Source organism: Canis lupus, chromosome 38, assembly GCF_003254725.2.
Source record: "Canis lupus dingo isolate Sandy chromosome 38, ASM325472v2, whole genome shotgun sequence".
Taxonomy (NCBI): domain Eukaryota; kingdom Metazoa; phylum Chordata; class Mammalia; order Carnivora; family Canidae; genus Canis; species Canis lupus.
Genome location: NC_064280.1, coordinates 22701512 through 22727396, shown reverse-complemented (window position 1 = coordinate 22727396; position 25885 = coordinate 22701512). Strand labels below are relative to the sequence as shown.

The following is a 25885-nucleotide window of genomic DNA, read 5'->3' as shown; positions in this document are numbered from 1 at the left end:
TGGCCGGGGGTGCTGGGTTTCTCTCTCCAGCCACGCAGAATCGGTGGCAGGAGTGGGGCCGGCGGGCCAGTGGGAAATGGAAGGAGGCAGGCTCACGCCGCCAGCAGTCAGGGGAGGTCAAGGTGACTTTCGGAGGTTCTTTCTAGATCCAGAATCCTCTCTAAGGATTCGAGGTCCCTAGAATCGAGACCCTGTCGCCGTTGTCCACCCCGCTCCCTGCCCTACCACTCCCGCAGCTCCTTCCCAGGGGAGGTGGGCACCTTCAGGGGCGCGAGTCTCCCGAGTGAAGCCAAGAGACGGAGAGTAAGCCCCAGCCACCCCAGGAGAAACCCTCCACCTAGAGGCAACAGGCCTCCTCTTGGTCGCCGCCTGGCCACCCGAACCCACCGTGTCACCCCTCAGAGCCGGCCTGAGAACCAGAGCAACGAGAACTGCCCCCGCTGCCTCTCAGGCTGTGACGCGGGTGCACTGGGCAGATGCAAGGGACGGTCCCACAGGGCCCCGGCTGCCTGAGCTGGGCAGGCTGGGTTCGAGGGTTCTGCAGCCCCCCTGCCCCCCTCCAGTGTGCTCGGCTCAGCCGTGGGGCGGGGTCCCGGGCCCCCGAGGTGGGGTGGGGTGGGGTGGGCTACGGAGCCGTGCTCAAGTGACCAGCAGAGGAGGAGGAGGCCGTGTCCGTGGTTAACGAATAAGCGGCTCGGTCTGGGGCAGCGGGACATTACCCGCCCCAGGGCTACATTCACATTCTCGAGGTCACAACAAGTGCAAACTTGTTATAACCTGTGTTGGAGCAGCAGGGGGCAGCGAGGGCAAGGGGGGCGGCGGCTGGCGGAGGGGTGCACCGGCGACGGGGTGGGGTGGGGTGCGGGCAGGCGTGCAGGTGCATATGCACGTGGGTGGCCCGAGGACCACGGCGGGCCCCGGCTGGGCCTGCTGGGTCTGGGCGCATCCGCTCCAGCGTGCGTCGGGCCCTGTGTGTGGGGCTGCATAGATGAGTGTGTGCCTGTGTGTCCCTGCATATATGAGCCCGCGGAGGAGGAGCAGGGGCGGGAGCCGCGGCCCAGGCCCGGCATGTGGAACCCAGGAGTGGGTGCTGGGCGCGCCCCTTCCCCTTCGCTGGCCTCACAGAACCCGCATTCCAGCTCCGTCCACAGACTGCACCCCCACCCCGTCCGTGAGCCGGGACCTCTCCCCACCAGCGCCCATCTCCCTGGCCTGGCCGGGACAGGGCAGTGGGGGGTCGCCTCCTGCCCATCCCCCCTGGCCCCGGGCCCACTCCCCCGCGCTCTCTTGGCCCTCCGGACACGGACACGGGGCGGGTGGGGGTGGGGGTGGGGGGAGGCTTTGAAAGCAGGTGACTGTTTGGGGGAACTCAGGGACAGAGCCCCCATTGTGCCCGCCCCAGAGCCGCCTCAATGGAGCTCTGCGGCACAAAGGGGCTTTGACAATGGGCAGCCCATTAGTATGCAGAGCCTGCCCCTCAGCCCTCTCCCTGTCCCACAGCCCAGAGGAGGGAGCTGGGGGCTGCTGGCCTGCCTGTGGAGGCAGGGGGTGGGGCAGCGCCCAGACCTGAGAGAGGTTAGCCCATAGGGGCTCCCCGAGGGAGCCTAGCCAGGGGCCCCCAAACCAGCCACCGGCCACACGGGCCCTGGCAAGTGGAAAAAGCCACAGGGACTGGTGGCGATGGAGGCGGAGGGGCTGCGGGGCCAGGCCGGGCCTGGAACGAAGCAGGTGGACAGTCTGAGCCCACCCACCTCGTGCCTCAGGTTTACCTCCACCCCCGGGACTTGTGTGGGCAGCAGAGGAGAGCAGAGCCGTGCACGGCCACGGGGCGCAGACCTGGAGTGTGCTCGGGGCTCGGGGCGTCGAGCAAGGGGGTGCCTGCAGCCTGCCTCAGGGGAGTGTGGCCAGGACTAGCTCTCCGCCCCCCCATGCAAGATGCGGGTCGTGTGCCTGCCCCGACCTCCCCCTCCAACGCTGGGGAAGAGGCTCCTCTCCTCCCACCCAGGGCACCCCGGCGCCCTCCTCCACCCACCACACCATCTGTGCCCGCAGGGGTCTCTGGGCCCAGGTACTGGGCCACTGCCCCAGGGCACCTCGGCTGGGGGGTTGGGGGCAGTGCAGGGGCTGAGGAGCCCGGAACGGGAAGGGGCAGCGGCCAGGACAGGACGAGCAGGGCTCCCGCACCACGTGAGAGGCAGTGTTGCCCAATCAAGACTTCCTCTGGTCGGGGCCAGAAACCCCCAGGAGAAGGGGCTGAGGCCACTTTACAGAACTGCCCGCCACGAGGCAGGACAGAGGAGATCTTGGGGCTGGCTCACTTTCTCCACTTTTCAGCTGCGCTGATGGCCAGAGGCCCTCCAGGTCTGCCCTAGAGGCTTCCTGCTGTACCCCAGGGCCGGGGCGCTGGCTTGCCATTGCTGGGGGGGAGGGAAGGCCTGCTTCCTTCTCCGGTCAGGACACTGGTTCAGCACCCCACCCCACCCCTGCTCCCCAAGGAGTCTGGGGAGGCCGAGGGGCGGGGGACATAGGGCTAGGAGTTAGAACTCCTAGGTTCAGGGCCAGCAATCCTGTTAACCTTCCCAGGACCTTGGCCAAGTCCCTTTCCTTCCTGGCCCAGGAAGCCCCCCTGGGAGGATCACCTGGGCCGCTTCCCGCCTACATGGCCCAGGGAATTCAGGGGCAAGGCTCTGGGATGAAGGGCTCACGCGCATGGTGCAGCACCACACTAGAATCACGTCAAGTAATCTCCAACAACTCTAAAAAAATAGGCACTTTCTAAAAGCCCCATTTTATAGATGAGAAAACAGAGATGTGGATGATTTGCCCAAGATCACATAGCTAGTGAGCGGGCCCCATGTGTTAAACCACCCCGTACTGATCCCCATACTGAACCCCCACCCCATAGTGATCTCCCATTCCATAGTGATCCCTCCACCTCCTACTGATCCCTCCTACCCTGTACTGATCCCCCCATACTGATCCCCCACCCCATACTGATCCCCCATACTGATCCTCCCTATACTGATTCCCTCACCCCGTAGGATCCCCCCACCTCCCACTGATCCCCTGCCCCGTAGGATCCCCCCACCTCCTACTGATCCCCCCCACCTCGTAGGATCCCCCCTGCCTCGTAGGATCCCCCCACCTCCTACTGATCCCCCCACCCCATAGGATCCCCCCAGTGAGAATGCTCAAAGGAGCCCGGGCAGCTGAAGGAGATCAGTCAGGACACCTGCTTGGCTGCGGGTCTTTTGAAACTATTGTCTGAAGTTCCTCTGGACTAGCGCTTCTCAAAGTGTGGTCCAGGGACCCTGGGGGTTCCTGAGACCCTCTCAGAGGCTCGCTGGGGTCAGAACTGTCTTCCTAACAACGCTAAACGGGATTTGCTTCGCTGGCGCTCATTGTCTCGTGAGCGTTCAGTGGAGTTAGAGGCTGCGTGACACAGGATATGGCAGCAGGTGGGACACAGACGCAGACCTGAGGCATCGTCTGTCTGCCGCTCGGACGCACGTCCAAAAGACTTGTGAAAACGTGAGACGCCGCCACCCTTCTCACCAAAGGCGTCGTTTCTTCGTTTTTAAAAACACAGCTATTTTTCATTGACAACGTATTGTTCATGTTGACATGCGAGGGGGTTTGGGGTTGCTTTCCAACGAACCAAGAGATTATTTTCAGCCTCCTCGGTTTTCATTTCTAACGTAGCAATAAATCCAACTCAAAGAAACAAAAGCTCCCCGCAGCCCGCAGTGATTTCTGGGCGTGTGCTGGGGTCCCCACATGAAGAGGCTGGCGAAGCGCTGCCCTGGGGGCCGTCGGACCAGCTCGCCCCGCTGGCCACTTGCCCTCGTCCTGTTCATCAGAGTGTCACCAGGCAGGTCTAGCAGCCCGGTGGCCTGTGGAGTCAGCCCCAGGGAGAATGTACCCCGACCCCGGGAGGTGCCCCCACAGGTCTGCCAACCCGCAAGCCCCCGCACCAAGTGTGCGCCCCAGTGGGCTACACTGGCGCCTCTGACCTTCACCCCTGACCTTCGCCCCGTCCCCACCCCGGGCGCCCACCAATAAGCCCAGCATCAGCACATCCAGGAGGGAGAAGAGGAAGGCTCAGCGCACCCCTGCATGAGGTTTTGTGTTTGGGCCGACCGTGCTTAACGGACTGGAGACTGGGGGTTCTGGGGTCTGCTGCTCGGACTCTCAGGGTGAAGCCGTCTCCAGGACGGGGCCGTCAGCAGGAGAGGGGCTTATTCTGAACTTCCCTGGAGAGACGAATAGGAGGTCTTACACTCATGCACCCCACTCCCAGACACGTCAGGTCCTCCCCCCAGAATCAGCATCCAGAGGGGCTTCCTGCCCAGGCTGCAGCGGCTCAGAGGCCACTCTGTTCCCAGGAGCTGAGGGGTCCAGGGAGGGAAGAGATGCCTTCACCTCAGGGGGTCCGAAAGCTGCAGGGCTGCGGGAGCCCGCATGGCCCCATCCCAGGGCAGCCCCCGTGCAACGAAGGACGCAGGACGTTCTCTCCCGACATCACCATCGCGTTGGGCATCGGGGCAAAGTAGCAGACACGAGTGACAAAGGGGAAGCCGAATGCTGAGGAGCAGGGCACCAGAGGACGGGGCGGTCGGGAAACGAGGCAGGGGCTGTTCGGGGAGATGGGACGGGAGGGGTCCCCGAGAGGGTCCAGAGAGAAGAGGGGTGGCTTGGGGACCACCATGGACACATCCTGCCCCCCCCAGAACAAGGTCTGGATAGGGCAAGACTTCAGTAAAGTGTCTTGGAGACCATGAAGGGGAGTGTCCATCTGAAAACCCACAAGGGTGTCTGGGTTGGAAAAGGGACCGGACAAAACGGGTGCCTGGTGGTGACAACTCCAGGGGCGATTCCACGGTGAAGGGAGGGAGCCAAGGAGAGAGAGGCTGGAGTCAGGGAGGCCGTTAGGGAGGCTGTGGGGGCACCCAGGGCACCCAGACGGATGGGGAAGGAGCAGGGGGTGGGGGAAGAGGAGGAGGTGAGCCCAAGAGGAGGGGAACGAGAGCCCAGAGGGACAGGCAGGTCCCTGGGCCGGGCGAGGGTGGGGTGGGGGCAGAGAAGCCGGTGCCGGGCTGGGAGAAGTTGCTCCCAACGGGCAAGCAGGTGGTTTTAGGGAAGCTCGACAGTTCACTTCTCACTCCTCGGACCTAGGCTGACGGCAAGGATGTCTGCGTGGGGCAGGGAAAGGAGCCACGGAGCCGACACGCAGGCCGCACGATGGCCCAGCCATAGCGGGGAGGGCTGCTTGGTCACTCCTCCGGAAAGGCGGAGGGACAGGGACCAGACCTGACCTCGACCCTCCACCCGACCGCAGAAGAACCAGGGGCCGGGCCGGGCTGGCGGGGGGAGCCCTCGCGGCCGGGCCAGAGGGTGGAGGCAGCACACGGCAAGCACGCTTTTTAGGTGCTAAGCACTGTTCCAAGCCCTTTACCCATTCTGACTCTTATTCCCCAATGGCTATGGGGCCCCTGGAAGGATGAGGAACCCAGGGAGGGGGAGGTGAGTGGTAGCACCGCCCGGGACCCAGCAAGTCTGGCTCCGAGGCCATGCCCTTCAGCGCCCCGCGGCCTCCCAGGCGGCGCCCGAGCAGGGGCAGCCCGGGGACAGCGCGCTCAAGGGGCTGCCGGCGAACTGCCCTGTCGCTGCCCTGTCTTCCCGGGCCCATCCAGCATCCCGGCTCCCCACAGAGGCTGTTGCGATGGGCCTGGGGGCTCGGGGGCTGGGTTTTTGTTCCAGAAGGTGGTCTCCTGCTCTCTCCCAATCTCTCCTTTTCTGGGATGTGCCTCCTGAAGCCTAACCCAAGTCCCGCTGGCGGCTGCCCAGCCCTCCGCCCGGGCCTTCTGCCCCTGGAACAACGTCCCGAGGGGCCAGACGTGCTCCGGCCTGCTCCGAGCCCCAGCTCCGGGCCACACCGGTCCGTTCCCACTTCTCCTCGCATTCCAGAGCCAGCGGCTCCTCTCTCCCCACCGCCCCAAATCCAGCCCCCCGCCGCCTGACACCCACAGGACACTTCTTCCCACAATCCCTTTCTCTTTGCCCTTTCAAGGTTCTGGTGGGGGAGGGGCCGGAGAGGGGCCGTGGCCACTTGTGGATGTGAAACTGGATGAAGGAAGAAAAGCACCGAACTGAGCAGGTGGGAGAGCGGGGGTGAGGGGGTCGGCCGGCAAGGCTCAGGTTCCAGGAGCTGCCCCCACAACCACCCTGCCCGGGCACCAGACGCCGGGAGTCCACTCTCTTCCTGCAGGTCCGTCCCTGTGGCCTCCCTGCCCCTGCCAGGGCCTCACCGCTACCCTGGACAGCGTGGCCTCAGCCTGGACGGTGGCACTGACCAGTCAGGCAAGAGAAGAATCTAGGCCGGCGGGGGGGGGGGGGGAGGCGAGGGGGGGGACAGTGGAAGCTTTCTCCTTCCGTCCTACATAACCCTTGGCAGGAACGTTGGGGGCTCCAGGCCCCGTGTCTCCTTCCCTCCCCATCAACGCCAGGGGGCTCGGCCTATCTTCCACCTCGTATGCAGACACAGCGTCTTGCCAGGAGGCCCAAGAGGCCTTTTCTCCTCTGAGGAAGTGGGTCTTTCCGCATGACTCACCCCCAGGGCCCTAAGCCTGTCATCCCACCTGTCCCGGGATGACCCTAGAGGACTTGGTCTGAGCCCACCAGATCCGAGCGTCCCTGGGGGAGGACAGGGAAGGACGTCCCTGGGTCATCTGCAAGGCCCTTCCCTTATGGCCCAAGCCAGAGCAGTCGGGGCTCTAAGTGAGCAGGTGCAGGTAGGAGCCCCATGCACCGCTCAGTGGGGCACAGGGAAGAGGGGGATGCCAGTGGGCAGGCAACTAACCCTCCCATCCGAACACGACTGATCGTGGCCTGGATGTGGGCCAGATGTTGGGAAGACAGGGCTTTTTCTCCCCAGCGTAGGGGGCAGCAGTGGGATCCTGCATTAGAACCACGGAAGGAATGGGCCCATAACCCTGCCCTGCCCACCCCCCACCCCTCACCCCTCCATTCCATGGAGTCATTGCCATTTGATACCCACTGAGACAAGTTGGCTGCTCGGGCTCGGCTGGGGGGTGGGGGGTGGGGGACAGCTCAGAAAACAGCAGCTCCTTTCAGGACCCAGGCTGGCAAGGGCTTTGGGAGGCTGGACTGGCCCAGATCACCCCCCAACACCCCCACTCTCCCTCCCTCGCCACCACCACCAAAGGACAGAGGGGCGGGGAAAAGAGAGTTGGCACTGCCTGGGCCATGCCTATTCCTCCGCAGACCAGCCCTGGCCCCTCTCCCTGGCATGATGCCTCCCTCCCCCTCCCTCACTTCCTGCTCCCTGAAGAACCAGTGAGGAGCCAGGACACCTGTTTCCTTCTACCCTGGGTCCCCCGTACCCAGCCGACACCCCAAAGAATAAGCAGACCCTGCCCCTCCGCACAGGACTGTGTCCACCACCGTGCCAAGAGCATGGTCAGAAAGTCATAGAGATTAGGGAGACGGTTTGGGGATGGAGCCCAATGGAACTCAGTGGCCACCGCTGGCCCCTCCTCCGGCTGATCCCTTGACAGCCTCCAGGCCTGCTGATGGCCCTCCTCGCACTTGGGCTCCAAGTCTCCCATCTCCTTCTCCCTCCCACCCCGAACTCCTTGAAGCAGTCCCGGTGGGGAAAAAACCTCAAACACCACAGCTAAGGCAGACTGGCCAAAAAATCTTTAGCCAGGATTTGTATTGATAAGCAACGGAATCAGGCTTTGAGCCCTGGCCTGAGCCTTTGGCCCCTCAGGTCCAGATTTGGGCCCTGGTTCTCCGCCACCCCCACTTCCCATCTGCCTCACTCTGCAGTGCTTCACAAGTGCCCAGAGGCCCTGCTCCCACCCTGCCCGGTTGTGTCCTGCTCCATCCCAGGGCTCAGTTCTCTGCCCCCAAATCCGGAAGCTGCAACCCTCCTCTTGCTCCTAGCCCAGTGCCCGGTGCCTGGTGCTCGTGGCAGTTCCTCGGGTGGGGGGGAAGAAGTGGGATGGGGAAGGGCTTCTCCATCTGGAGGGGGAACGTTTCAGAGCCCAGTCTGGCCTGCAGCGCTCTTCCTAGGGATCTTTACTGTGAGATGGTTGGGGAAGGGGGTGGTGAGAGCTGGGGAAGGAGGGGCGAGACGTGGGGAAGGGGGAGCTGGGGGAGCCGGGAGAGCCGGGCCAGTGGGGGCGGGGGGGCGGGGGGGGGGGGGGGAGGGGGGGTCCCAGGCACACCAGGCTACAGCGCTTCCTAGCCAAGCTGGATGTGTCTGTCTTCCCATCTGTGAACTTGTGATCAGTGGGTGTCACTAAGTGAGTGCCGCTGTGTGGGGAGGGGGCACCGGGCTGGCAGGGCAGTGGGAGTAACCTAATGATCCTGGGAAGAGGGGGGCGTCTGGAGTGGCTGCGTGGGGGTGCAGGGTCATATGTGTGCGGTGGGGGGGAGGTCACTGTGTTCCTTGAGAGGGCCCCGGTGGGATGCCAGGTCAGCCTAGTAGGGAGGGCATCCGGGCGGCCCCCTGCTTAGCCTAAGGCACTTGAGGTGACCAGCCAGGGTGGAGTTTCCTTCTTGGGGAGCCCTTCCCAGGAGGGTCCATTCGGGGTCCCCGGAGGTGGGAGACTGGTGCTGCCAGACACGGGGGCACCCACGGGCTGGGGGGGCACCCACGGGCTGGGGGCCCCCTGTCTCCGGGGCGCGGTGGACAGGGCCCGGGGGCTTACCTTGGCGGTCCCTGGATGGGCAGCGGGACGCACGGACGGGGCGGGCAGGAGCGAGGCACCGAGCTGGGCGACGGGCGGAGCCGGGACTCTTAAACCCGGAGCTGGGATCAGATAAGGGCTGGGCCGGGGGCCGGGGGCCGGGGTCGGGCCGGCCGGGGGCAGAGCTGGGCCGGGCCGGGCCGCCCCCTCCCTCCGCAGCGCCGGAGCCAAACTTGGTGTGAATGGAGGGGCCCGGAGGGGGCGGCGGCGGGCGCGGGGGGGGCGCGGCGGGCCAATGGGGACGTGGAGCGCCAGGCCCGGGCGCGGGGATTGGAGGGGCCGGGCGGGCGGGGCGCAGGGGCGAGGGGGGCGAGCCGCGGCCGCCGGGGCTCTGCGCGGAGCGGGACCAGACAGCCTCCGGGAGGAAGCGGGCCGCGAGACGATGGGCCAAGCGATAGGGGCCCCGCCGGCTCGCCGACGGGGAGGGGGGCGAGGAGGAGCTGGAAATGAACCCGGGCGGCCCGGCGCCCTCCCCCCTGCCCCCGGCACCGGCCGCCAGGTCGCCCCCCCCCCTCCCCGCCCTGCGTGCGCCCCGGGTGCCAGGTGCGCAGCGCTCCCCGGTCCCTAAGGGAAGGGCGCAGGTGCGGAGGCGCTGGGGGCGCGCGGAGCGCGAGGTCCTCCCGCTGAGGGGCCCTGGCAGGTGTGGGGCATCCGAGCAGGGCCCTAAAGGGTGCAGAGGGTTCAGGTCCGGGGCGATGGCGGGGTGTGCAGCGTCCGGAGGGCGTCCGAGGCCCAGGGAACTGGCCATCACCAAGTCTGCTTGGGAAACAGCCGCCCCCGGGGGGTGGAGGGAAGGGGGGGGGGGGGGGTTGGGGAGGGGACAGAGCCCAGGTGGTGGGTGGTCCTCAACCTTTCTGTCACCAAACACGGCTTCCAGAATCTGAATGCTTCCAGAATCTGAATGCGTGTTTTGAGAAGTTCTCATCCACAGTCTCCCACCCTTGGCATTTATTGAGGAAATCATTGTTTCCCCATCTTTGTGGATCACAGATATTTAGGGACTGAACTATTGAACTACTACTAACCGGTAACCAGTATTACCATAGTGAGGTGATGGATATGTTGCAAAAAAAAAAAAAAAAAAAAAAAAATTCAAGGAAACTTGAAATTGTCAGTTTAGTTCCACCTCTAAAAGCCACAGGAAGGGTAAATGGACGCTGCAAATAGGCCCCCTGGGGGAGGGGGGAGGGCGGTGGGCTACCCCCGGGCCACCACAGGTGCTGTGTTTGTGTTGGGGAAAGACCTGGAGTAAAGAGAGAGAAATAGGAGAGTTCGGGGTCAGCTCCGAGTTCCCGAAGGCAAAGGAAGGCCACAGGGGCTCTTGAGCAGACAAAGAGTCACAGCAGAATTTCAGGAAGCGAAATCTGGAAGTGAGCAAGAGGGTTGGACTGAGGGGGCAGCCGGACGGCACCCCAGAGTCTTCATCCTGCCTCACCTCATCTTCCCCAAATCAGCGCATCCGCGCCATGAAGCCCCTCAGGCCTGCCCGCCTTGGTGTATGCAACACCACAGGGTTGTGGTCCAGGATTCCTACAGCTGCCTTCTAACTGGTCTTCCTCCCTCCAGTTTCTTCCACTCAAATAATCCTGCAGACCACGAAGTCCCACGTTTAAGAGTAAACAGTGATAGCGTACATCTCTCTGGAACAAGTCTGACCGCGGCGCTTCCCCATGTAACAGCCTTCAGCGACTGCCCACTGCCTAGAAGGAAAATCCAAACCCCTCACCCCGGACGGAAGGTCTGCCGTGACCTGGGCCTGGTGCCACTCCAGCCTCATCCTCGCCCACTGGCCCTGCCTGCCCAAACCTACAGCCGCTCCCTCGCTCGACACCAAAGGTTCAGTCTTGGGTTCTCTTTCGGTATCTGAGGGGAGTGTCCACCACTGATGTGGCTCCGGCTACCACCTCTGAGCTGCACCCTGAGGCTCTCTTCAGAGCATCACAGTTCTGGCTGCTGGCAGGGGATTTCCATGCCACCCAGACAGGGCCCCCAACTGAACTCATCATCTTCCTCCTCAAGGCTGGGAATCCACATGACTTCTTTATTTCTGTGTTTCTCCTGACCAAACAGGTTTAAAAACTAAGTGATCTCTCCTCTTCACCCTTCCTCTGCCCCATCCCTTGACATGTCAACTAAGCCACCCAGTCCTGCCAGGTCTCCCTTTGCTATATTTCTCTCGGGTGTCCCTTTCTAGTTCATGGCCACTACCGCCATCAGGAAGGGCGCTAACAGCCCAGGACCTGCACCCACCCTTCACCCCTCTCTCCATTCTCAAAGAAGAGGCAACCCGTTCTCACCGTGTCAGTCCCTATGCTCTATCAAACCCCAAACAGGGTGCCCCTTGCTTCCTGAGCACAGTCCAAGCTCCTCAGCTCGGCACTTAGGGTACTCTTCTGGGACGACAGGGAGGAAAGACTCCAAGGGCAGGAGCAGAAGGGATACCTAGTGGTGCGGGAGAAGGGTCTGGAGAAGCGCCTCCCAAATGGTCTTTGCCTTTCCTGTAGAGCAGAAGAGCCATCTGCTAAAAATCAGGGTGGAGGGTGGACTGGGCAATTACAAAGAGCTTGGAAGTTCTAGAACAGCAGAGGTGTAAGACTGTGGGAAAGTGCAGATAGCTGGAATGGAACTGTAGGTTTCTAATTAAAACAGAGTGATTTAGGGGCACCCACATGGTTCCGTCAGTTAAGAGGCTGACTCTTCACTTTGGCTCAAGGTCCTGGGATGGAGCCCCGCGTCAGGCTCTGCCAGCACTGTGGGGTCTGCTTGGAGATTTTCTCCCTCTGCCCCTCTTCCCACTCTCTTTTTCCCAAATAAGTACATCTTTTTTTTTTTTTAAAAGAGTGGTTTAAATGGAGTTTTGTTCTTTTTTTTTTTTTTTAATTTTTATTTATTTATGATAGTCACAGAGAGAGAGAGAGAGAGGCAGAGACACAGGCAGAGGGAGAAGCAGGCTCCATGCACCGGGAGCCTGACGTGGGATTCGATCCCGGGTCTCCAGGATTGCGCCCTGGGCCAAAGGCAGGCGCTAAACCACTGCGCCACCCAGGGATCCCTGGAGTTTTGTTCTTAAGTTATGTTCTATAACATATATGCACATATCCATCGTGTATATTCCTTTGTACAGATTGCCAAATGATCCTTTTTAATTTTTAAATCTTTTTACAAAAGAGAAGTCCTAAGGGTGCCTGACTGGCTCAGTCAGTAGAGTGTGCGACTCTTGATCTTGGGGTCAGGGCGTGAGTTCAAGCCCCACATTGGGCATAGAGCTTACATGTATAAAAAAAATTTTAAAAGAAGTTCTAGAATAGTCACTGGGGGCCCAGGAGGGAACCAGCGATAAAGGGCATGGGACATCAGTATTTGTGAGTGTTTATGATGCCAGGCAGATATATTATGACCTGAGATGGGGAAGCAAGCCTCTGAGAGGGTGAGTGGCTGGCCTGCGTAACGTAGCTAGCTAGAAGGTGTTAGTTTTGGAACTTGAACCCACATGTGTTTGACTCCAAAGCTTGTCTCAGGGTAATGCTAGAGTGAATCTGTGTGGGTTAAATAGAATCTTAATCATCAACACGTGCAATGGGGAGTCTGCTTGGAGATTTTCTCCAATTTTGGTATGAAAAGTTGGCCAGGGTTGTGAAGTCCATGCCCACCACGTAAGACGGTCTCTCGGGCGGGCCCGGGCCGCACCTGTGCAGGGAGGACCCATCCTGGACCACCTCTAAATGGCAGCTAGGGGACCAGCTCTCTTTGAAGGCCTCCCCTCTTCTGTCAGCTTATTAGCAAATCGGGTCTTTCTCATTCTCAACTGCTCCTTTTGGGCTCAGTCTGTCCAACTGTGGCCTCATACCTTTTTTGACCCTGTTCCGGAAAGACGAAGGATGACTCTATCCTGGGCTCACTACGGGATCCCGAGCGACATTTCAGCTGAACCGTCTCCACGAGTAGTGGGCACCTGGTAGCGGGATGACTGAGACCGCAGCAGGAGGGCTCCGAGGGACGCACTGGGCCGCATGGCCCCGGGCACACGGGGACTGTTGCTGAGGTTTATAGGTTCCCTCTGCCTTCCGTACACGCCATATATTCAAACTCACCTTCATTAGACTGCAGTCAGGGGATGCTTCGTCACTACTCGAGGACTCTCCCTAGTGCTTTCACTCGCGGGTCCCTCCAGTGTCTTTCCAGTGGGGTCCAATGGATAAGAATTCCATACCACGGTGGTAGTGGAAAGGCAACAGGGAGTAAAGAAACAACCACAGCTTTATTTAAAAAAAAAGAAAGAAGAAAGAAGGAAAGAAAGAAAGAAAGAAAGAAAGAAAGAAAGAAAGAAAGAAAGAAAGAAAGAAAGAAAGAAGAAAGAAAGGAAAAGAAACAACCACAGGGGCCTGGCTGGCTCAGTGAAGAGTCTGCCTTTGGCTCAGGTCAAGATCCCGGGGTCCTGGGAGAGAGTCCCTGCTCCACAGGGAGCCTGCTTCTCCCTCTCCCTCTGCCTGCCACTCCCCCTGCTTGTTCTCCCTCTCCCTCTCTCTCTGTCAAATAAATAAATAAAAATCTTTAAAATAAAACGAAACAACCAAGGCCCAGGAGCTGGGATGCCCAGGTTTTAGTACTATCTGTTCTCTGGGGACCCATCCCTGACCTGGAAAGTGAGGACTTTTAAATCATGGCCAACCTGCACCCAATCCTATCAAGCAAGATGGATGTGGTTATGAGAAGGCTCTGATCCTCCAGCTGTGCTGGAAAGAGCTAGAAGGCTAGAGAGTGTCCCAGCCTCAGGTGCCCAGGGGAGGTCCCACCTGTCCTGGCGCTGGGCTCTGCTTCGCCCCATGTCACTCTAACCTCCAGTGGCATCCACTGCTTTAACCATAGCCTCCCTCTCCCTTTTCTAGGGCCCTCAACCCCCTTGAATTTATGAAAATTGTTAGAGTTCCTGACAGACGGGCCTCTCTGTTCCATTAAACTCATATCCTGAACCATCTCCTGTTTTCCCGTCATGCTCCTCTCCCACCTCCAAGATTGTACCCGCGATGTCTCATGATCTTGCTTAAGAAAGCCTTCCCAGGTTGGCTGGCCCCAGGGCTCCCACATACAGCTGCACAGCTTGTGGACTGCACAGATGCACTCCGTGAGGGGGCAAGCTGAGAACTGAACTGCATTCGGCTTGCCAATCCTCGCAGCCTGGCTCGGAGCTATGTCTCCGAGAGGGATTCCCCCTTTTTATTTTTGCCCCAAAGTACCACTTGCTCTCCGAGCTACATGCCATCAGGAATGCCCCTGTCCAGAGCCGCCTCCCTTTCCTACTCCGTAACAAGGTCCTTTGCAGACCACCACCGACGTGACTCCGGCCATGCCCCTCCTGCCCTCAACGTTCTCAAGTTCCAAACCCAATCTCCCACCACGATGACCACTGTACCGACATGTTTTACTAGTCCCGTGCGCAGTTGCTCTCTCTGTCCCAATACCTGAAAGCTGGGACCTTGCCTGTTTTCTGTACCCGGGAACCTAAGAAAACATTTCCCCCCTCCCCATGTTCAAGCTCAAGGATAAACAAGGAATTGAAGTTGGAGACCTGAGGTGGGTGGGGTGGGGAGGGATAAATCAGAGGCGGGGTGGTGGGCACCCCGACTGAGGCAGGGGGCCGGCTGGCACCCTCTGGGTGGCCCTTCAGCCCTGTGACCCCCCCCCTCAACAAATGGGGCCAGTTCTATGCAAATGCACTCTCGCCTAGGGGTCCGGTTTCGTCTCTCTGAGCTGCTGGCACAGCAGAACCAACGTGAGCAGCCTCTTGGCAGGACAGAGGAGGGCAGGCTAGCAGTCTCAAGGCTCAGGTGACAGGCCCAGGCCCAGGAGACGGGGATGTTGACTGGGGCTGTAACAGCCCTCCTGATGCCAATCTCAGGCTGAAAACTCGGTATTTCCACTTGCAACAAGAAACAGGGGCAGGAGGGCTGGGAAGAGGAGGGCAACGTACCCGGAGTGCCCCCTGCAGGGCTCACTGGGTGGCACCAGAGCAGAGGAAGGCAGCCGGGGTGGGTGAGGAAGATCCAGCTAGCACTTGCTGAGTCCTTCCCATATGCCAGGCAGGCATTGCCTCCTGTAAGCCTCATGACAACCCCCAAGAGATGGATAACATATTCTCATTTCCTGGATGAAGAAACTTGGCAGTGGACAGAGTGGAGACTTGAACCCAGATCACTGCCTCCCGAGATTATATTACTCACTACGACCTTTCCCGCCTCTCTGGCTCAGGCAGCAACTTCTCACCCTCCAGGGTCCATTTCTACATCTTCCGCTCCTCCGGCCCGTGTCTCCTTATTCCAACTTGAAGGATCTGGAGAAAAACAGATCAACGTCGCGGGTATGATAGTGCTAATGATAACACCTGGCATTTGTACACCACTCTCGGCTTTTAATTATTTCCCTGGGGAAAAGGAACAATTTGTATCGAGCTATTTGTATTTCTCCAAATCTTGTTCTGATTTTTATCCTTGTTCCTACAGCTATTTCTGTACAGTTATGATCAACTTATAAGAATATTTTTATGTGCTTCTTTTTCATGCAAGAATGTGCCTCTTGCACACGGACACTTACATATGTGAGCATAGTAACCGACTGTGTTTCTCCGCTGCGGCTATTACCTTGCCGAGGCCTGTGGCTTTGTGAAGAGCACGCAGTGAGGCGGGGACACACTTGGGGGAGTCTGGCTTCGATCTCTGCTTCTGTGACCTTTGGCAAATCACCTTTCTCCTTTTCAGTTCCTCATCTATAAACAGAGAGGATCATACCCATCTCACAGGGTCCCCCCCAAGGCTGTTAAATGAGTCCTTCCAGTTCATAGCTGATGCTCGACGAGTTATCAGGGGTAATATTAGCATTATGTGCTATGTGATAGTGTGTCTTTCTCCCCCACTGGCCCACGAGCTCCACGTGGGCAGAGGCAAAGTCATATCTGTCACCACCCCCCACACAGCACATTGCCCAGCACTTGGGCTCCATCCACAGGAGTTTGTTGGATGAATCGTTTTAAGCCCTAACCTCGGCTTTTCTCTCTGTAGGACGTTTGGGTTGTTTCTAGAATCTCCACTATTAACAAAACACACTTTAAAGCCCTTCTATTTATATTGCCTCATTTGATCTGCGCACCCCGTGAAGCAGGCAGAAACGGGGTATTTGCATGTGTCCACTCCCTGTGAAAAATAGAGCAACCGTGGTTCAAGGCAACGAAGCAAATCCTTTGGGTCGCGTTACAAATCAGTGACAAAGATGAGAACCCCCGACCCCACCTCCCTTCCTTGGGTGAATCTCTTTTCTTCTAGGTACCTCCTTCTGGATCAGGGCGCTCTCTTCAAAAATGGGAGACATGATGGTGCCTGCATGAGAGGAGTACCTGCACCCAGAGGCCCCTGCTGGCGGTGGATGAGCTGCCGGCTGCCAGGGGGCCCTCTGCATCCCCAGGAGACCAGAGGCCTTACTCCCTGATACACCAGGGCCCGTATTTTCTCAGAGCAAGAAGCTTCTTAGGGAAGACTGTGCGGGCTCCCCTTCCTTCCTTTCTTCCTTCCTTTCTTTCTCTTTCTTTCTTTCTTTCTTTCTTTCTTTCTTTCTTTCTTTCTTTCTTTCTTTCTTTCTTTTTCTTTCTTTTTTTCTTTTTTTCCTGAGGGGGTGAGGAGGCGAGCTCTGAGTTGTCCAGGAGGAGGGATTTGGGTTAAAAATAGCTATGGCGTGTGGCTCAGCCTCTAGTGGTACCCAGGACTGGGGAGGGGAGGGGGATGCTCTAGAGCTGTCGCCAGACTGGTTGCTGTGGAAACAAGAGAGGAGCAGGGGAGCCTGGGAAATGGGGATGACACAGATAGCAAGTCCTGGCCAGAGCTGCCGCTACATTTAGGAGAAACAGCGGTGTCTGTGGCTCCCACCCTGCAAGGGGGCCAGGGGAGGGGTGGTGTCAGGGGCATGGACGCTACCCCCCAGGGGTCTCTGCTGCCGGCTACTCTCCTCTCCATACGCTGTGAGTTGAGTTGCGGGGGACTTGGGTTTGGGCCCCTAAATCCAAGGCAAGTGGGGGCTCGGGAGCAGCTTGCTCCCGAGGGAGACTTCACCAGATCCCCTTCCAAAACCGAAGGCCTCTTGCTGACCAGCACTCCCAAGGGAAAAAGGGCCATCCAGGAAAATGTGGCCCCAGGGCCTTCCAGAGAGGGGTCACGGCATGCGCACAGGAACTAGGAAGGAGTGGGAACGGGGATCTTCGGAGGAAGGTGCAGAAGCCAAGTCTATTTCACACCTTTACTGCCCCCTTGAGAAATATGCAGCCTCCACTCAGGAGGTCAGGAGAGGGGACGCGGTCAGAGGAAGGCTCCCCCAGCCCCCTGGGCCAGGCAGAGTGAGAGAGACCTGGCAGTGACCAGACCGAAGGGTTCCTTGCCGCCCCCGGGGAAAGAGAGATCTGTCGAAGCAGGCAGATTGGAGGTCAGATTGCCTTGGAGCCCGGGAGAACATTGGAAGCCCTCCTGGGGCTGCCCCTGGGATACGGGGGACCCAGGTATTTTTCTGCATGACTTGGGGTCTCTGAGCCAGTGTGTGCTTAGTGAGAACTTCTAGAGGACATCCCGGCGGCGGGGAGGGAAAGCGAAGCCCACTGTCGGGCCAGAGGAAGACCCAAATCTTCATTGGACAGTGTCCCCCTGACTCCTCTTGGAAAATAAATGTGGGGGGGGGGGATGTCCCTGAGGTGCAAACTATCTTTTTTGGGTTTTCCTCCTGCCCTCTACCCCAGTACATACACACACACACACACACACACACACACACACACACGGCCTTCCAAGGTCTGGCAGCAGAGCACCTCGTCCCAGAACTCAAATGCTGGAGCGCTGGGGCTGGAGCTGCACATGCAGGCGGTGTCTCCCCAGGACCTGGTCAGACATCCAGGCCATCTGTGATCCTTGTCACCTTCCCCGTCCCCGGCCCCTTCCCTGCCCCATCACCCAGGTTCCCCTGGAGCAGGAGGCCAGAACCATTCCCAGGAAGAGGAGAAGGTTGAAGAGAAGCAGGTCCTTCTGAACCTTCCCTGGCAGGGGTCCGGACCTCCCGCTCAGGGCACACTGCAGCTCAGATCGCTTCTCAGGGGGAAGCATTTGAAGCAAAATCAGGTGGGCTTCCCTTGGATGAGAGCTTGGGGCGCATGGTGGGGGCTGCGCTCAGGGTAGTGGGGGGGGTGCTGCCGGGGGAAAAACCCGAGGTGCTGGGGAGGTAAATGTGGGTGCTTCGTTCTTCACCTAATCTGCTTGTCGGGGCCCTTGAGGACCCAGAGCCGAGCGGGGTGCGGGGTGCCGGGCAGGGTACACAAGCCCAACTCCTAATGAACTTGGGCTGCGTCTCTCCGGCTGCTCTTCCCCGGCCCACGGCCCTCCTGCCCCCTGTCAGGCTGCCTCCCTCGGGGGCGGAAAGAACCCAGGGCACAGGGGCACACACCCGGCCCTGTCCCCGGGGACCTCCAGGGGCGCCTGTGGCCTGGGGCGGGAGCGCCTGCCTTTCCGCCCCCCCTGCGCGTCTCCTGTCTCCTCCGCCAGCTCGTGGGGAGCAGGCAGCTGTGCGAGGGAGGGGTGCGGGGAGGATGGGGGAGGGCTGCGGGGCTGGTGTCCCGTCTGGGGAGGGGAGGGGAGGGCCGCCTCCCCAGCACCCGGGCTCTGGAGTGAGAGAGCCCTCTCCCTGCGCTCCGGGTGGGGGACGTCACAGGGGGATGGAGGGGTGGAGGGACGCAGGAGGGGTGTAGGGGTGTGGGGGGCGGCCGCAGGGGCGTGTAGGGGTGTAAGGGGGTGGGGGCCTCAGGAGGGTTGTAGGTGGGGCGTGGCCTCAGGAGGGGTGCGGGTGGGGGCGGGGCCTCGGGAGGGGCGGGGCGGGGCCTCAGGAGGGTTGTAGGTGGGCGTGGCCTCAGGGGGTGGGGGCGGGGCCTCGGGAGTGGTGGGGTGGGGCTTCAGGAGGTTTGTCGGTGGGCGTGGCCTCAGGAGGGTTGTGGGTGGGGGCGGGGCCTCAGGAGGGTTGTAGGTGGGGCGTGGCCTCAGGAGGGGTGGGGTGGGGGCGGGGCCTCGGGAGGGGTGGGGCGGGGCGGGGCCTCGGGAGGGGTGGGGTGGGGCGGGGCCTCAGGAATGCTGGGGCTGGGGCGGGGCCTCAATGGGCGTGTGGGTGGGGGCGGGGCCTCGGGAGGGGTGTAGGGGGAGCGGCCGCGGGGTCGTGTAGGGGTGGGGGGCAGGGCCTCGGGAGGGGCGGGCGGGGCGGGGTCTCGGGAGGGGTGTAGGGGGAGTGGACGCGGGGTCGTGTAGGGGTGGGGAGCGGGGCCTCAGGAGAGGTGGGGCGTGGCCTCGGGAGGGGTGGGGCGGAGCCTCAGGAAGCGTGTGAGCGGGGGCGGGGCCTCGGGAGGGGTGTAGGGGGAGCGGCCGCGGGGTCGTGTAGGGGTGGGGGGCAGGGCCTCGGGAGGGGCGGGCGGGGCGGGGCCTCGGGGGGGTGGGGGCGTGGCCTCGGGAGGGGTGTAGGGGGAGCGGCCGCGGGGTCGTGTAGGGGTGGGGGGCGTGGCCTCGGGAGGGGCGAGGGGCGTGGCCTCGGGAGGCGGGGGCGGGGCCTCGGGCGGGGTGGGGGGCGGCCGCGGGGCCACGGTCCCGCCGCCCGGGGTCGGCCCCGCGCTGACCGGCCGCGCCCCGGGTCCCGCAGGCCCCCTGCGGCCGCCGCCATGGCCCGCGCCGGCGCCCCGCGCTCCCCGGGCCGCGAGCCCCCGCGCCGCCGCGGCCGCCAGCGCTACGTGGAGAAGGACGGCCGGTGCAACGTGCAGCAGGGCAACGTGCGCGAGCCGGGCCGCTACCTGACCGACCTGTTCACCACGCTGGCCGACCTGCAGTGGCGCCTCAGCCTGCTCTTCTTCGTGCTGGCCTACGCGCTCACCTGGCTCTTCTTCGGCGCCATCTGGTGGCTGGTGGCCTACGGCCGCGGCGACCTGGAGCACCTGGGCGACGCGGCCTGGACGCCCTGCGTCAACAACCTCAACGGCTTCGTGGCCGCCTTCCTGTTCTCCATCGAGACGGAGACCACCATCGGCTACGGGCACCGCGTCATCACCGACCAGTGCCCCGAGGGCATCGCGCTGCTGCTGCTGCAGGCCATCCTGGGCTCCATGGTGAACGCCTTCATGGTGGGCTGCATGTTCGTCAAGATCTCGCAGCCCAACAAGCGCGCCGCCACGCTCGTCTTCTCGTCGCACGCCGTGGTGTCCCTGCGCGACGGCCGCCTGTGCCTCATGTTCCGCGTGGGCGACCTGCGCTCCTCGCACATCGTCGAGGCCTCCATCCGCGCCAAGCTCATCCGCTCGCGCCAGACGCTCGAGGGCGAGTTCATCCCGCTGCACCAGACCGACCTCAGCGTGGGCTTCGAGACGGGCGACGACCGCCTCTTCCTCGTGTCCCCGCTCGTCATCAGCCACGAGATCGACGCCGCCAGCCCCTTCTGGGAGGCGTCGCGCCGCGCCCTGGAGAGGGACGACTTCGAGATCGTGGTCATCCTGGAGGGCATGGTGGAAGCCACGGGTGCGCACGGCGGGGAGCGGCCGGGAGGGGCGGGGGGCAGGTGGCAGCCACGAGGCCGGGCCGGGGTCACCGGGCCGGGACAGCGCCCGAGCTCTCGCAGCCAGGGCCCAGGCGCTGTGCACCCCCCAGTTGGCCCGCTCCTAGGAAGGTCACCTCCTGCAATCGTGCCCCTTCGCAGGGCGGAGACTGCCGGGGAGCCTGAGGCCTGTCGCCAGGGAGGGGGACATAAGGCCACAGGGCAGGGGTCGTGCAGCTCCGGGCACGGTGCTCCAGGGAGCAGGGGTGGCTTCGGAGAGTTCTCCATGGCTTCCAGGTCCAGGCCCCTGAACGTGGTGCTCTGAGGGTCTCCTACTAGCCTGGATCTTAGGAACAGGTGGCCGGCTGGGCTCACTTCTGCCTCAGTTTCCCCACCCATCAAGGCTCTCTCAACTTCCACTGACAAAGGAAATAGATGACTGCAGCATTTCTAGCCCTTTCCAGAAGGAGCTGTCAGGACCTCCAAGTCAGGCCTGCGTGGCGAGGGGCTTGGGAGCCAGTGGCAAGAGGCCAACGCAGGGGCACAGACGAGGTGCTCTGAGGCTTGGGATCCGGAAGAAGGAGGAGGATAGGAGCGCTGCAGTGGGTGACACGGGGCTGTGAGGTGTGGCCCGAGCGTGGCCTCTGCTGGCTTCCCAGGCTGGGGCCCTCCAACCCCTTCCCTGGCCCTTCTGGCCAAGCCTCTCCTCCAGCACCCTCTGCCCCAGTGCTCCCCAGTGCTTCTCTACCACCCCACACCTTGCTCCCTCTAGCTCCTGCCTCTCCTACTCACCCAGGCCCTCTCCTTGCTGTCTAGACAGTTGTCACCCTCCTGCCAGGCCCTGAGGCATCTGCTGTCCCTGCAGAGAGGTCCCTGCCCGGCCCCCTGGCACCCCAGCCCCGGCCTCTGTTCCTCACCGACCTCTCTCCCCAGTGTCCCCTCTGCCCCTTCTGCCTCCCCCCCTGGATCCCTGCCATTGCAGCCTTCGCCTGAGGAAGAGCAAGACCCACGTCCCCAGGACATCTCGGGCCAGGGCTTGCAATGCCGAGAGCCAGGCTCTGTTAGCTAAGGTTCCGTCTTCCACTCTGCCTTGCTCTGAGCTGGACGTGGGCCGTGGGAGATACCCGGGAGCAGCAGGACGGTCGCTTGCCCTGGTGGGTGTGCCAACCCGACACGGAGGGCAGGACACGGCCCCAGAGTGCAGAGGACTGGGGAGGACAGCGTGGAGGAGATAAGGATGGGACCCGCCTGACTTGTCTAGAGAGACAAGGCTGGGAAGGACGGCAATATTTTGGGTGAGAGAGTCAGGATTCAAAGTGCTCTTGAAAAGCGAGTGTAATGAGCCAAAGCCCAACAAGATGACATTTAAAAGGAATAAATATAAAATTCTACATTTAGGCTTTAAAAAAATCACTTATGTAAGCACCGCATTGAAGAGCTCTGGTGAAAAAAGAACTGGAGGTTTTAGCTGGCCACAGGCTTAATGTTGCAGCAAAATGTGATACAGCTTCCAAAAATGTTTACGTAACGTGATGTTGGGCCCGATGAGCTGAGGCGCCGCGGCCGGAAGAGAGTGGCGAGCCCTCGCCTCTGCGCCCAGCAGGCCGCGGCCGGTGTTGGCACCCCCAGAGCGCTGGGGCGCCCTGCGCGGCCCTTCCGGTGTGCACCCGAGCAGGTCACGTTTTTGGAAGGCAGGTCACACGAGGAATGGTGGGGGAGCCGGGGATGTTCGTTCGGCTGGAAGAGAAGACACGTCGGCAGAGGTTCTGAAAGGGTGTCAGATGGCGGGGGCGAGGGGGGGGGGAGCCCGGGGAGGGGGGAGCCCGGGGGGTGGGGGGGGAACCCGGGGAGGGGGCAGGCTTTAGCTCTTGTGGGGAGCACCGTCAGAGGCGGCGGCCCCCAGGAGGCGCCGGCCGGGCTGGGAAGGCCCGGTGGGGAGGCCTGTGCAGGGGCCATGCCTGGACGATGCCCGGGCCGCGTCCCCGGGAAGCTCCCCGAGCGGCGCCTCGGAGCAGTCGGGGCGGCGGAGGCGGGCGGGATGGCGGGACCGCGCTGACCCCTGCGCCTCCCCGCAGGGATGACCTGCCAGGCCCGGAGCTCCTACCTGGTGGATGAGGTGCTGTGGGGCCACCGCTTCACGTCGGTGCTCACGCTGGAGGACGGCTTCTACGAGGTGGACTACGCCAGCTTCCACCAGACCTTCGAGGTGCCCACGCCGTCGTGCAGCGCCCGGGAGCTGGCCGAAGCGGCCGCCCGCCTCGACGCCCATCTCTACTGGTCCATCCCCAGCCGCCTGGACGAGAGGGCGGAGGAGGAGGGGCCCGGCGAGGGCGCGGACGCGGGGCCCGGCGGCGACACGGAGCGGAACGGCCGCCTGCCCCCGCCGGAGTCGGAGTCCAAGGTGTGACCGCGTCCTCCCGAGCCTGTGGCAGGGCCGGACACCGTTCGGGAGCTGGATGGCGAGGCGCAGGCGGAGGTGGAGGCAGAGGCAGGCGGGCGGGCTGTGCTGACGCCCCCTCCCAGGCCCCTCACAGGCCCCTCACAGGCCCCTCACAGGCCCCTCACAGGCCGGCCGGACCGGGGGGAGGGCCTCGCCGAGGCGCCCGAGGAACGTGGCGGCCTGTGCGCGTCTGGCCTCCGCGGCCCCGGCCGGCTGCGCGGACAGAGGGACGGAGCATGTGCCCCCGGCCACGCCGAGCCCGGAGCGTCTCTGGGCAAAGTCTAAAGGGGCTGCCTGTCCCCCAGGCGACGCCCCCGCCCGGCCCTCACGGGCTCCTCGCCGGCCTCCCGCGGGGCTGACCCGGGCTGACCACCCCGCAGGAGCCGCGGCCACAAGGCCCAGGGGTGGCGCAGCAGGGGCGCGTGGCCTGCCGCCAGCAGACGGGAGTGGGCGCGGCGCAGGGGAGGACGCGGGCAGAGGCGGAGAGGGACCCTCCAGGACGGAGAAGGGCCGGAGGGACCCAGAAAGGGAGCTCGCCCGCCGAGCTCGGGGGGGGCACTGAGGCGGAGGGCACCGGGGGACCCCGCCCCACCCCGGCCGCGCACCTGCCCCTGCGGCGAGCACCGTGGTTCCGAGTGGACCGAGCGTTGAGCAGAGGCCGGAGGCTCCGGGATCAAACCAAGGGAGTGAGGAGGCGCGAGAGCGAGGAAGGCCCGGGCACCGCGGGCACCAGCTGCTGTGTCAGCCACAGGCTTGCCAGCCCCTGCTCCGCCTCACTCCCAGTTTCTGACTCAGTGGGTCTGGGGAGGAGAGCAAAAATTTGCACTTCTAGTAAGTTCTCAGGTCATGGTGATGCTGCTGGAGCGGGGGCCACACTTTGAGAACCACTGCTCTACACACAGCCTTGGGAGCCACATCAGGAGGCTGCGCATTGGAGCTGAGGGGGAGCTGAGGAGGAGCTGAGGGGGAGCTGAGGAGGAGCTGAGGGGAGGCAGAGGAGGAGCTGAGGGGGAGCTGAGGAGGAGCTGAGGGGGAGCTGAGGAGGAGCTGAGGGGGAGCTGAGGGGGAGCTCATGAGAAGCTCATGAGAAGCTGAGGGGGAGCTGAGGAGGAGCTGAGGGGGAGCTGAGGAGGAGCTGAGGGGGAGCGGAGGGGGAGCAGAGGAGGAGCTGAGGAGGAGCTGAGGGGGAGCTGATGAGAAGCTCATGAGAAGCTGAGGAGGAGCTGAGGAGGAGCTGATGAGAAGCTCATGAGAAGCTGAGGGGGAGCTGAGGAGGAGCTGAGGGGGAGCTGAGGAAGAGCTGAGGGGGAGCGGAGGGGGGAGCAGAGGAGGAGCTGAGGAGGAGCTGAGGGGGAGCTGAGGGGGAGCTGATGAGAAGCTCATGAGAAGCTGAGGAGGAGCTGAGGGGGAGCTGATGAGAAGCTCATGAGAAGCTGAGGAGGAGCTGAGGGGGAGCTGAGGGGGAGCTGATGAGAAGCTCATGAGAAGCTGAGGGGGAGCAAAGGAGGGGCTGAGGGGGAGCTGAGGAGGAGCTGAGGGGGAGCGGAGTGGAAGCTCATGAGAAGTTGAGGGGGAGCTGAGGAGGAGCCCAGCAGTAGTTGAGGGGGAGCTGAGGAGGAGCTGAGGGGGAGCTGAGGGGGAGTAGAGGAGGGAAGCTAAGGGTAGCTAAGGAATAAGCTGAGATGCTCAAGGGAAGTTCAGAGGAAGCTGAGGAGCTGAGCAGGGGCTAAGGGATAGCCGGTGGGGTGGGGGGAGCTGAGGAGGAGCCGAGGTCCTTGGGGGAGGAGCCGGAACTCTAAAGGGCGGGCTATCCTGAGGGGAAAGGAGCCCCTGACACCCAGGCTGACGAGTCTGACTCTGGGCCTGGGAACTCACTCAGCGGAAATAGCGCAGTGAGGAGCTGGAGCTGGCGCCTGGGCAAGCCCAATAGGCAGGATGGGGAAGGCAAGGCCCCGGAATCCTGGGGGGCGGGGGGGGGGGGGGGGGGGGCGCTCCTGCGCAGGGCTTGGGTTGGCAGAGCTCAGAGGCAGGACTGAATACGGGGACGAGGACGGCGCCAGGGAGAAGCCAAGAGCCCAACCTCGGGATGTGCCTGTGGCCTGTGCCTGCCCTGCTGGGCCACCAGGCCGTGGACACACTGTCGCCGCCCCACCCCCTGCGTGGTGCCCCCGGAGTCACGGGCGGGGCAGCGCTCCGGACGGTGAAGGCAGAGCAGTGACAGGATGGGACGCAGAGGCGGAGGGGACCTGAGGCCGGCCTCCTGGGAGAGGAGCTCTCGGCCTGTGCTCCCACACTCTGCCCCGCGCCGCAGCGGCCTCCACCCTGGGTCCTGGCCACACCCTGTTCCTGTCCTTTAATAAAAGACTGAGCCCCTCGGGGCAAAGCACTGCGTGGCTCCTGGCTCGGCGGGGCTGGGAAGCCGAGGTCCGCGGGTGCCTGGGCCTCCGCAGGCGGGCGAGGGGTGGGGGAGCCGCCGGCACGGGCCCACTCGGGGAATCGTCTGCCTCACGTCACGGGGCCACCTGGGTCACCATCAAAGATGAGGTCCCCCGGCCCCGGCATCGGCTGTTCCCGAAGAACAAACGCTGGGTGGGGGCCACGGTCGTTAGGTTTACCTGCCAACCTGGGGAGCCTGGACAGGAAGGGGGGGCTGTGCCCCCGACGGGCAACTAAGCGTCCCCGGAGGAGAGAGTCTTGAAGCAAAGACAAATTCCAGGGGCCGCGGGGGCCCTGGGTGGGGGAGCCAAGACCTGGGGGCACAGGCCGGCTGCTGGGGGGCAGTGTGCGGGCTCTGTGACAGGCGCCCCCGCCCCGCGGCTGTCCTCCTGCCCCCGGTGTCAGGGACTCAGAATGGGGCCTCCCCGAAGCCCCTGCCCTGGAGCACAGAGAAGGCTGTGGAGGGGCCCGGGCTCGGGAACGCGCCCCCCCCCCCCGGCTCCCCTCCACTCACGTAGGAGTCCCAGTAGGGGCTGGCAAGGCAGCGACAGCTCAGGCAGCAGATGGGACCCAGGTGTCCCCTCCTGGGGTGGGTGGCACGGCCCACAGGGGCCAGATGGTGTTTGTGGTGGGAAGGGAGGCCCGCGTCGCG

At 62.7% G+C, this 25885-nt stretch overlaps 2 protein-coding genes and 1 long non-coding RNA gene across 8 annotated transcripts in view; 1 reads left to right on the top strand and 2 right to left on the bottom strand.

Moving 5' to 3' along the window:
- Nucleotides 1-8953, bottom strand: part of KCNJ10 (potassium inwardly rectifying channel subfamily J member 10) — a 28893-nt gene extending 19940 nt beyond the window's left edge. For both annotated transcript variants that reach the window (XM_025420731.3, XM_025420733.3), the window contains exon 1: nucleotides 8739-8953. The gene's annotated coding sequence lies outside the window, so the exon portion shown is untranslated. The remainder of the gene's footprint in view (nucleotides 1-8738) is intronic.
- A 623-nt stretch (nucleotides 8954-9576) lies between these two features.
- LOC112642980 (uncharacterized) lies at nucleotides 9577-16345 on the bottom strand. Of its 3 annotated transcripts, none has more exons than XR_003125528.3 (4): nucleotides 15413-16345; nucleotides 14996-15105; nucleotides 12869-12951; nucleotides 9577-10141 (listed from the first exon to the last, which is right to left on the bottom strand). It is a non-coding gene; the product is annotated as an uncharacterized LOC112642980 (long non-coding RNA). The 3 variants fall into 3 exon arrangements; XR_007409066.1 differs by having other exon boundaries at nucleotides 12869-15105; nucleotides 15413-15537; nucleotides 16095-16345; XR_007409065.1 differs by having other exon boundaries at nucleotides 12869-15105.
- A 198-nt stretch (nucleotides 16346-16543) lies between these two features.
- KCNJ9 (potassium inwardly rectifying channel subfamily J member 9) lies at nucleotides 16544-25183 on the top strand. 3 transcript variants are annotated; one of them, XM_025420734.3, is made up of 4 exons: nucleotides 16544-16779; nucleotides 17760-17920; nucleotides 19476-20341; nucleotides 22433-25183. In XM_025420734.3, exons 3-4 carry the CDS (start codon nucleotides 19495-19497, stop codon nucleotides 22762-22764), a joined length of 1179 nt encoding a protein of 392 aa, XP_025276519.1. In that variant the 5' UTR covers nucleotides 16544-16779; nucleotides 17760-17920; nucleotides 19476-19494; the 3' UTR covers nucleotides 22765-25183. The 3 variants fall into 3 exon arrangements, with proteins under 3 accessions (XP_025276519.1, XP_048962882.1, XP_048962881.1); XM_049106924.1 differs by lacking the exon at nucleotides 16544-16779 and adding an exon at nucleotides 16802-17310; XM_049106925.1 differs by lacking the exon at nucleotides 17760-17920.
- Nucleotides 25184-25885: the final 702 nt, after the last annotated feature.

Bases quoted from the DNA above. Each gene is read 5' to 3' on its own strand.
- KCNJ9 (XM_049106925.1), top strand. From the start codon at position 19,495: ATGGCCCGCGCCGGCGCCCCGCGCTCCCCGGGCCGCGAGCCCCCGCGC. The intron at 20,342-22,432 runs GTGCGCACGGCG...GCCTCCCCGCAG, and splicing joins GGGCATGGTGGAAGCCACGG to GGATGACCTGCCAGGCCCGG.